Source organism: Phlebotomus argentipes, unplaced genomic scaffold (genome assembly GCF_947086385.1).
Source record: "Phlebotomus argentipes unplaced genomic scaffold, Phlebotomus argentipes genome assembly contig_6, whole genome shotgun sequence".
NCBI lineage: Eukaryota > Metazoa > Arthropoda > Insecta > Diptera > Psychodidae > Phlebotomus > Phlebotomus argentipes.
This window is the reverse complement of record NW_026776145.1, coordinates 5363447-5374284: the sequence shown is the minus strand read 5'-3', so window position 1 is coordinate 5374284 and position 10838 is coordinate 5363447. Positions and strand designations below refer to the sequence as shown.

The window sequence follows — 10838 nt, the reverse complement described above, 5'->3', positions numbered from 1 at the left end:
TAATCGATTCTAAATGATCACTGTTTTTCACTCTTATTAATGAAATTAAGCTACTTTTTCCATCTTCACCATCATCAGCTCGACAGTAAAATGCTTCGCTGATTGACATAATAATGTACACTGTTGAAAGTGAGCGTTGCTAGGGAGTTTTCTAAATATATCCCCTCAACAATAGACTTCGACTTTAAAATGCCATGCAGAATGTGGAAGTTGTAAACAATTTGTAGCCGTGTAAAGTGCTTCTCATCTGCCGAACAGCCGTGTACGATAATTAATTGGGATGGGAATAGGAAAAGGCGAGAAAAAAGCTTACCATTCAGTACAATATATTTTGCACACAGTCTCATTACATATTTTCTTGCTTATAACATTGAGAAGTGATAATTTAATTTTTGGCCATAAAATACAGAAATATTTCTTTGTTTTCTTTACTACTACGTAAATGCTGGCTAACCGCTCATCATCCTTTCTTTCCGCTGGCAAAACAGTGTTTTTACACAACAATATCACGACTTTGGGTTGCTGGTGGTCCATTGACACTTTCCCATCTCATGTTGGGTGTTATGCTCGGAAATAGACGACTCAGAAGGTTCCACAGTGCAAATATGACATCGTGATTCATGAAGCAAAACAAACACGAAACACAAAATCCCTGGAAAGTAAAATAAAAAAAAAGAGAGAGAATGTGTGGAGGGAAATTGGAGATGTGATAGCGAAGGTGGGGAACGCAATTCAGAGGAGCTTAAGAATTTTTTAGACTTGCTCTTCAAGTTTTCAACTTTTCTTCGCTCCAAAGAAATGAGTATAGAGAGTGTTCTTAAAAGCATCACTTGAGACATTGATTGGGATTTAATGGGATTCTCTTGAGGGTCTTTGTGTCTCTTTGGCCACTATACCTGAAGGCTCACGAGAATGGCCGAGGCGATTTGGTAGTACTGCTCCAGGGGAGAGCCTGCGTCCGGCCGGAAGGGGAGCAGGATGTGCTGGAGGCCAAAGAGTGGCACCAGAATGAGGGTGGCTCGCACTGCCTTCCGAAGTCCCAGCGGAGCTGGCTGGGCCGAGCAGGGGTGTAATTTTGTGAGTAGAACACGGACGACATTAATCAGGAAAACTATATTCAAAGAAGAGAGGAGTGAAATTAGTGTGAGACGCCGAAATAGCACATAAGCTGCTTTTTCAACCCATGGAAGCAATTAATGAAATGCAAACGGGAATTGTGAGTATCCACATGAGCTCGGAATCTTCCATCCAGCATCTGTATGGGGAGAAAGAAGTAGATTTCTCGTGAGACACTTCTTCTCAAAACTGGATTGACTATGTACACACTGTTTGGCAGCTGTGGCGTTCTGTCCACGGATTACAGCGTAAACTGACACGAGAATAATTGGGAGAATCCAGCCAATTATCGTAAACCACCTCATGGCAACAGCATCCTTTACAAATACCTACGAATAGGGAGGGCAAAAAATTAACAGAGAAGTTAATTTGTGTACATTACCGAGCATATTTCCGCAATACTGACCACAACCAGCACGAGATGTAGGTGGAGTCCTTCGCAGAACATCCAAAAATAATTCACCAGCATGAGATAGTGAAGGACTATGTGGAGAGCAACACATCCAGTCTGCAATGGAACATTTTATTGATCTGTATGAGTACAAATTGATTTGCCAGGTCTACATTGACAGTCTCGCCTGGGGCAATATCTCTCGAAGCGCGTAAAAATTACTTAATGACTTCATTTAGTATGTGTGGCGCGCAATATTGCACGAACAACCCTCGGGAGAATGAGGCAAATTGCAGCGAAGCGTGGGAATTCAGTGAATGCGAACTTCTGCGAACAATTGCTGAGCTTGGATGAATTTTAAATTAGTTTGTGCAATTTTGTTTCGAAAAATATACTGCATAATATAATTTTGTCATCGACTGATATGCACAAGTGAAAAACAGATTTCACCCTCAAAGTATATATATTATCGGAAGTTGCACTCAAGCGAGTCAATTTCCTCTCTAAGGTTGATGCTCTCTTGCCTCTTGTCGGAGTGCTCGAGTGCAATCCTAGTGAGAGACGCTGGTGTGATTGCACAAAGTGAGATAAGATTGTCTACGTGAGTATTAAGGAGGAAAATTGTATGAATTTATTATATACAGAGCACTCCTCTTCTTGCTCGCATTCAAGCTGCGTTTGTTTACGATTAGGCATGGACTTAAATGTTAATTGACATCCTGCAGAGAAGAAGTTAGTTACCGTATTGTCTCGTATCGTGTCCGGTTTCTCCACGACTAATTTATACCAGAGAATCCAAGCGGTGCACGTGAAGGCCAGCGAAATAAACAAGTGTACGTGGATTTTTATCCTCGTGCAGCGCAGTGATCTGGAAAAACAATAACATCCCATTAGTCTTTCCCGCGAAGGAGGGGTGAAATTGAAAATTTCCAGTTTACCTAAAGCTGAGAAAGATGACAAGAGAGATTATTAAAGTGACTAGTGAAATTATATAACCTCTAGTGTACAAATCGTTGACTATTTGTCTGAACTGCAAATACAAAACGAGAGAAAATATTTGCATGGAAATTAATGAGTCAATTGACGAGTGCAACTGATGAATGCCAAAAATGGGGTGACGGGAGATACTTAATTGTTTTCAATTTTAAATTTAATTTCACATAGATTGAATATAAAATATTTATTATGTGCAAATGTACACTGAGAAAAACATAAACAAAATAAGTTTCTGTATGACTTTCACTGCATCGATTGCAAAGTGTTTGTAGAGCGCAATTATTGAAATGTGATTGTACTAAACACACTTTGCACAATCATTAAAATCATGATTGAAATGATTACAGTTTATATTTGTTAACCGCAACTAAAATTTTCTCAGTGTTTATTAGCTTGTTTTGTTCAATCAAGCTGATTTTTAGTTAATACAGAAATTCTCTTAAAAATAATTAAACGCTCATTGTTTGTATTTAATTATCTCAACATAATTGATACACGTTCTTGTGCGACAAGAGAACACAAATTGGCCCTTTTAAACATGCAAAAGCTTTTCAATACATAAAATATGCAAAAATAGTTCCTAGAAACACCGCAAATTCTATAGTATTTCTCTGTTATCCTATTGATTTGAGAGTGGGTGGAGGAGAGACACTGGCAATGTTTTAAAAATAGACCCATTTCACTTGATGCTGAAATAAATCGAGACAGATATGTATGAAATGTATGCAAAAAATGGAGGAGAGAGAAAGGAATTCTCAATGGAAATTGAAATCGATTATTGAATAGATGAGGGACTCATTTCACCATGGCAAAGGGGGAAAACTTCCCTTGCGATTACATACTCTCCATGTCTTTTAGGATGCCCAATGGATTGCCCGTGGAAGGAAATTGAATATCCTTCTTCCTGATTTCCAAGGTCCATAAACAATTTTATTGGTTCTGAGAGAGCTTCTTTCCCCCCCTTCTTGTCATATTAATAATTTTCATGGGGCACATGTGAGGGATTTCGTATGGGAAAAAGTATTGAACATAATCACAAACCACCCTCAAAGTTCCCTGTCCCAATTTTTTGGGTGGGTTGCCAAGAGTTGTTGCTCTCCGTCTAAGCACCTGAAAAGCGCTCCTTTCACCCGTGGGCTGGCAAAAAAGTGTGTGGTAAACATTGAATTCTGTCTATGAAATTCCCCTGTATTTATTTATAAAAAGAGGTATGATATGTGTGTGAAGAGGGATGGAAAAATTCTCACATGCACACACCATCGTAAAATCTACTTTAACATTAGGTTCGGCACATGTTGCTCCGTATCTGCACCTTTTATCCATTTTATTATAAAATTTTATGTTGTGCTAATAGCCGGAGGGTGTATGGGAAGTGGGTGAGCGGAGGGGCGCACAGCCAGAGGGCGAAATATCAAAGCAGGGATAAACATGAGGTCCTCCTCGTATGGTTAGAATCAAACCACATTCGGGGGACGGTGGAATTTTACCTCGAAATCCTCAATGTCCACGCAAGTGGTGTAATTGGACCATACATTCCCGGTCTCAGGATGCGAGTACCAAGTGCCATTTGGCAAGCACCTGAAAGTACACAAGATCATTGGAGAGTCACGCAGAAGATGAACAATTTCCCGCTCCACTGAATTCTCCATTCACTTCACTTACGTCTTGTAGGCTAAGCGTGAACTATCGAAGCCGGTGACGAAATCCGGGCAGTGCTGCGAGACTATGGAGTCAGCTGCCGTCGGAGGCCAGCACAAGTAGCCGTCGAAGGTTCTGGGACACTGAAGACCATGCGATGGATTTCCTGGAGAAATTTACAGTGACTTTTCGTCCCCTCACTTCAAAGTGTCGATGATGGAAGTTGATGGGATGAAAAAAGCATCTCGCTAATTGACGGTAATTGAATTGAGCTTTCTTTGATGACAATTGAGTTAGAAGAGAGATTCTTATCACATTTATTATAAGGAAAATGGGGAAGGGGGATGAAAGTTGTGAATTGCCAGTAACTTTCTTCGCACTTGATAAAATTATTTAATGCAATTAATTGTTGCGTCGTCAAGTTGTGTCACTTTCCATAAGTTATTCTATACAATACTTGATCACAGAGTTTCACCCAATTTTCAACACATTTCGACGGGTCCACAGTAAAGCATTTGGAATGTGATGTCAATGTTACAGCAAAAAGGACAATTTAAAGCAAGAAATATTATAACACACCTTAAATTTATGATTCGAAAAAGGATATTTTTCTTACTGTAAGACTGAAAAGCTTCATTCTCAGAAGATATTTGAAATTGATATTAAGATATTTGTGGACACATGGAAACATCTTGTGAAGAAGAAACAAAATGCAGATGTTTCACGGAGAATCATTATCTTGAGAATATAAATATCTTTGTTATAAATGTGGCGGTTTTTAGACGTGATTCGGAGGATAAAAGTAGAAATCATGTGCAATTGAGTCTTCTGATGAAGATGAAGAGGAACGTGCAATAAGACTTGACGTGCAATGGCAAAACTTTAGTGTGGAACCGACGATTTATTATCGCAATATGGTTTATTCAACTTGCAACTTAAGTCAATTAATGCTGGAAAGCGAGCAAATGCAATCAATAACATGACATTAATCTAGAACCATTTTCGTGGAAGTTTGTTTATTTGATGGTGAAAATTCATTAAAATATTTACTTATGCTTCGCTCGAATTATTTTTGATTGAGATTAAAATGTTTTTTATATTCAGAATATCACAATGAATGGGATTTGTTTGAAAATATTTCTCATCTCCTATTTCGCGTGGGCGAAGAAGAGTAAGAGAAAAGATGGAGAATTGTCTACAATAAATGCATTCAGAAATATCAATAAATAATTGCATAAACAACAGTTAGATAGAAGTCTTTTTTCCACGAAACAATTTATAAAAGCTCAAGTTTCACTCAATATTATGTATGTGCATTTGTTTGCCGAGTTTCCTCCTACTCATCTTAAGTTGACTTTAGTTTGATCTTCTGTTCTTTTACAAGGGAAGTTTATAAAAATTGGCTAAACTAGAGATATTCGTGCCTTTTCTCAACAACATTAAAACTTTTATCCCTGAGCACTTGTCTTCTCTCTCTGTGCTGAATTTAATCATTGTGTCTTTGAGCAGATTTACTTTGTGGCTATGTTGAAAATATTCCGAGAGATGTTCTTTTTTCACCCCCGCAGAGATTTCTTCCTCGGTGGAGATGAAAGACTTGCACATGGACTTCAACTCACCTGCTTTATTTTTATATTCCGATGTATTCTTGTCGGTTTTCATGCATTCATAATAGAGACGTGTAAGCAGAGCTCTCACTTCATCTGTGCGTGAGTTTGGAATTTCACTCAGTTCCTCATCAATCGATTCGAGAAGTTCCTTCTCATCAATTTGTGTCGCCGTGCCCATTTTATTGGAATAATCTTCTCACCTTCTCTCTTTCCAATTTTGTAATTCTAATGATGATTCTGCTGATCAAAATCTCATCTATTTGTGGTGACTCTTGTGGAGTCGGTAATTTGATTTGACGCTTTATAAATTATTCCATCTGGACCGTCGAGAATTTCTTCCGTCCTTCGATTGCCACCTTCTGCTTCATCTTGTGTCACTGTGAATGAAAATGCCAGGGTGAAAACTGAGTGAAAAGCTCGGTCAAAAGTTCTGTAGAGTCACAATGTGACTATTTATCATTTGAGTGCAAAATTAATTTTCACAGCAAAATGCATAAATTACAACTTTCATATTTGTCAACAGTCGCAAAATTTCATTTTTAACAATAAAATGCAACATTTTATTCAGCAACCGAAGTACCATTGAAAATAATTTATAGGATTTCGCTGGTAATACGCGAGAAGGCCTGTAAAATCCCTCAAATATTGAAAATAAGCAAAATGCAGGTGTATAAATTTCCATTATTCCAATGGTTTCCGCAATGAGAGTGTGGGTGAAAGCAAATATCTACTTGTTGTTTTTTGCCCTTTAAGCAAATACTGGTAAATTGAAGTGCTCAAGAAAACAATCTCTGGATAAACTCACATTTAGCAAGCCACCCTCCAGAGGAACTTTAAGAGAAAACAAGCAATTGGAAATAGAAACCATTAAGTTTCTATATACTTGTATGTCTTCTGTGCTGGCTGAGAAGCGTATTAGATGCGTGGTCTGGGGGAGGGGGAGATGCTCAAAAATGTGAAGCTCTTGTAAGGTAAATGCGGTGAAAACAGGCATTGACACGAAAATGCGCAATTAATCGCTCTAATAGCAGCCTATTAGTGACGTGATGAGAAAGTTCTTAGATGAATGATCAAATATCAGTTGAGATTTTCCACAAATTACACTCACATTTGAAGCAAATAATTTGATATTTTTCTCGAATGATCAAAATATTCCCATTTCAATCACCGCACAATCCCAGGCCAATGAGAGCTCTCGTATTCTGCCCAAAAACCATCACAATAGCACTGTCAATACGATGACTCCCATAGGCAAACACGATCCCAATTGTAACACAAGAGACTGCACTTGATTTTCTCCATGAGATGCTGCTCAAACATCGAGCCAAATTATCAGACAATGCGAGCGAGAAGCACATTTCTCGTACAACTTATTGGGAATGATGAAGAGTGAATTTGAAGGCGACAAATTCACGCGCTTACAATTTATTCCGAGGGCGGATGTTGATTATCATGTGGCTTAAATTGAAACAATAAGAAAGAAAGAGTGACTGAGGAAGTGTGATTTGTGATTCTGACCCCACAATTGCCTCAATTTCTCAAATATTCACAAAACTCTCTCTCTCTCTCTAGCAACGCTTTTCATTGCGCCGCAGTTGAGTTTCTTTTTTCTGCACGTCGGGAAATGAACATCCTATTCGAATCACTAAAAATACCAAACAGTGTGAAGAAAGGAAGCTTGACGAAAAGAGCAAATGGAATCGCCCCGGAGGAAAAGTGAGAAGGCGAGGATCGTAAAAATAATGAGCATTTTGTCTCGAGATTTCAGGGCATTGAAGGCGCACCTCATCAGAATTTGCACAGAAGGAAAATATTTACTTCTTCATTCCAAAAGGTAAATATTGTCTTATTATTATTAAAATAAATGATGTTAAGAATTTTCTTCACTGAATTTTGTGTGCTCTTCTTATCTCTTTTTCCATCGCGCACACCGTTTAAAGACCATTTTTCGCCAAATTTGCTCATATGCAATTTATTCTGTCAAATTATTTGATGTATTTTTGCCCTCTTTCACCGTCATAAATATGGCAGAAACAGGGAAACACGCTCTTGCAGGAGAAAATGAAAAAATGCTGAGCAAGCTCAGGAGTTTGTGAATTTATAGGGGAAAAGAGGGAAGTTTTGCCACAACGTGTCTAGATATTTATGTTATTTAGAGAGACAGTAAATTAACATTCCGTTAACGTGGTGTTATATTGGAAAACAAAATTATAACGCAATTTCTTTCGACCTCCAGATTTGTCTTTAATATACTCTACATCCCTCTAAATAACTAATAATGTTCTGAAATGGAAATATTTCAAAATCTAAATTGCACTTTTCACACAAATGTAATTGGAAATCTCACTTTGCATACTCAAGAAGGAAACATGAGACGAAACTCATTGAGTCCTTGTGCGGTTCAGTGCGAACTTCTGTGAAGTTTTGAGGTGGCAAAAGTGTTATTGACGGTGTGAAGTGATGACTTGTCCGACTGCTGGATGAAGGTCAAAAGTGAGAAAGAAGTTCACGGGGTGGAAAACACCGAGTCAGACAAATTGAGTGAAGTTCTCATAAATGGAATACCAGATGGAAGAGTTTGCAACACATTGCCCTCCACATTATATTTTTCTCTTCTCTTATTTCATTATATTTAGAAAATATTGAAAGCGAACTGCTATGTTATGTGTGGTGCATGATAAGACGCGACGAGGGGAGGCGAAAGGTATATATACTCCAATATTGAACTCCCTCATATTAGTAATCTTCTCTCCTTTTTTCAATCCAAATATTTATATGTTTGCACTGCCAAACGAGCAATAAGACCTGTAGTTTAGGTATGGCTTGAAGAAATAACCAACTAAACCATCATTTTGGTCCCTCAGTGTGTGCTTAATTTAACACTTATGCGAGGCACTCGTATTTTATTTTATTGCTGTATTTCATGAAGTAATTTCACTCTCCGCAGTGTATTTTCTTTCTGAAAAACACCCTCCTCCTCCTTCTGTTATTCTTTACACCTCTCCCGACTCTGTCTGGCACCGTGTGTGGGTTCGAGACATCACTGAAAATATAATGTTTTAATCCAATAAATGAATATTAAAGTGGCAATAAAAGCTGACGTGGAGCGAAAGGGTGAGTCAGGGAAATAAATGCCAAGTGTTGAACTTCTTTTTCACCCAGAAACAATCTTATGCTCTGCATATTGAAATTTATGTCGTCGCTCTTTGAAATTTTCAACTGTAAATATTGTAAATTTAAATGGGATATTCAATGTTCTAAATTTACATAATATCGCTATAAATTTGCGTGAGAATATTTGCCCCAAAAGCAACCTCTAAGCCTTTTCCAGTGCCAAACCAATAAAGAACAACACTTTAGGGCAACGATTTTCTGCACTGACCTGTATTCTTTAGTCGGTAAGATGAAAGAATGGAGATTCTTTGGTGGCCGCCAGGAGAAAAAATTCAGCCTCTTTCCAGCAATTACGCATAAAAATTATCGGTGAAACAGACGAGAAAATTGCTCAGCGTGGAAAGTTCACTGCGAGTCCATTTATTTTTTTACAACACGAGGAAACTTTATCCTTCCACTGATGAAAGTCAATTAATTTTTTTTTACACAATTTCCAGAACGATTATGATTCACCTTATAATCATCCAATTAGGAACAAACACTTATGGCTGGGAAATAATTGAAGGAAACGTTCGTTAAATCGATATAAGCACAATTTTCTTTCAAGATTTCGCTCTGTCGGCACAATTAGTGTGTGGGAGCGATAAAAATTTTAATGTTTTGACTATTCCATGGAGGATATTCACGTTAATTACGACACAATGTGGTAGTAAAGTGCCATTAGTGTCACTTTGCAGGGAAAATTACATGATCAGAGGGAGAATCAATTGAATTAGTGAATCTCACTTGTGTGGCACTGCAATTTATGGCATCGGCGCCAATTGTGAGATTTCTCATTATAGCCGAGCGCACAAATATTTTTATGAAATATGTGTTTGTCTGCACATAATTCCTCCAGTGTCTTCAGATCAGCACACTGCGAATTAATTCATCTCACTGATTGTTCGCACATTGGGCGATTCAGTTGATTGCCAGAGTGATAAAATATCCACAGAATGTCTTTTGGCTCTCACTCGCTGTGGCGAAACTTCCTGTTTATATCAAAAAGAGCGTGAAGATGAAATATTAAAAAGTTTGCCGTTGTGGAATCACGGGAAAAAATCACATGAGAGAATCAATTTTTTCCCTACCTCGACGGGTGAGAGTGATGAGGCAGAACTTGGGAAAAATAAACAATATAATAAAATCCTGGGGAGAGACGGAGAAATATAAAATCTTCCGATGCTTCTTCAATAAATAATGCGTGTGTATTCCTTTGCCTCTTTCAGGGTCACAGCGCGAGGCGTGAAAGTTACAAAGAGAAATTCGCCACGTTCTTATCCCGTCGCGTGCCAATTGAAGACTGACTCTCAATTGTGTTGCTGTGCGGCAAAAGCGGCAGAAACTTTGATTTTCGGTGAGTATCGCACTACCAAGTCGATGGAGCATGTGGGAGAGATGTTCAATGGAGCAATGCTGAGAGTCCTCTCACTGCTTTCCCTCTCCTGACTCTGATGCTGTATAACTTGTGGAGTTGATCGAATTTTATCACAGCCGCACTTTTTCAAACCCATGCCATTGAAGTGCGCAGAACGAAGAGCCGGAGAGAGAGAGAGAGAGCTTTCTGATGCGCTTATCGTTCTGCTGTGGATTTAAAATTCATCCTCAAAGAACTTCTTGCCTCTGGCACTTTCACCTCAACCAGCACTCAGTTCAAGTTCATACTGGAAGTGGAGGACCAGGAGAGCGAGAGAGAGTGGATTTCAAACACTTGTTGATTCTCTGAACACACCGAAAAGGTTCAGCGCGAAGGCTCGTAATGTATTTTGCAAATTAACCCGGCGCCTCCATTTCATATGCATATAATTTTCGTGGGACCCAAAATTCGGGAGACAGGTAGATTTTGCATCTCTTTAATCCTTTTTAATAATTTTATGCTCGGCAGTGTTTGAAGTGGGTGAGGAGGGTTTGTAGGGAAGTGGCACGAAATTTGC

The 10838-nt window shown here is 38.5% G+C and overlaps 1 protein-coding gene and 1 long non-coding RNA gene across 2 annotated transcripts; both read right to left on the bottom strand.

The window, feature by feature from the left end:
• Positions 1-325: 325 nt before the first annotated feature.
• LOC132258207 (calcitonin gene-related peptide type 1 receptor) lies at positions 326-5929 on the bottom strand. The gene is made up of 10 exons (XM_059755408.1): positions 5761-5929; positions 4166-4307; positions 3991-4081; positions 2446-2537; positions 2249-2375; positions 1523-1624; positions 1327-1445; positions 1182-1255; positions 897-1111; positions 326-652 (listed from the first exon to the last, which is right to left on the bottom strand). Exons 1-10 carry the CDS (start codon positions 5927-5929, stop codon positions 494-496), a joined length of 1290 nt encoding a protein of 429 aa, XP_059611391.1. The 3' UTR covers positions 326-493.
• Positions 4279-9764, bottom strand: LOC132265281 (uncharacterized). Its single transcript, XR_009468563.1, has 3 exons — positions 9134-9764; positions 5761-6128; positions 4279-4307 (listed from the first exon to the last, which is right to left on the bottom strand). It is a non-coding gene; the product is annotated as an uncharacterized LOC132265281 (long non-coding RNA).
• Positions 9765-10838: the final 1074 nt, after the last annotated feature.

What these genes read in the sequence shown, in the direction of transcription:
- LOC132258207 (XM_059755408.1), bottom strand. Translation starts at nt 5,929, where the DNA reads ATGGGCACGGCGACACAAATTGATGAGAAGGAACTTCTCGAATCGATT. An exon ending in GGAATATAAAAATAAAGCAG is followed by an intron (nt 4,308 to 5,760) that starts GTGAGTTGAAGT and finishes AAATTTCTCCAG; the next exon opens with GAAATCCATCGCATGGTCTT. An exon ending in TACATCTCGTGCTGGTTGTG is followed by an intron (nt 1,446 to 1,522) that starts GTCAGTATTGCG and finishes CCCTATTCGTAG; the next exon opens with GTATTTGTAAAGGATGCTGT.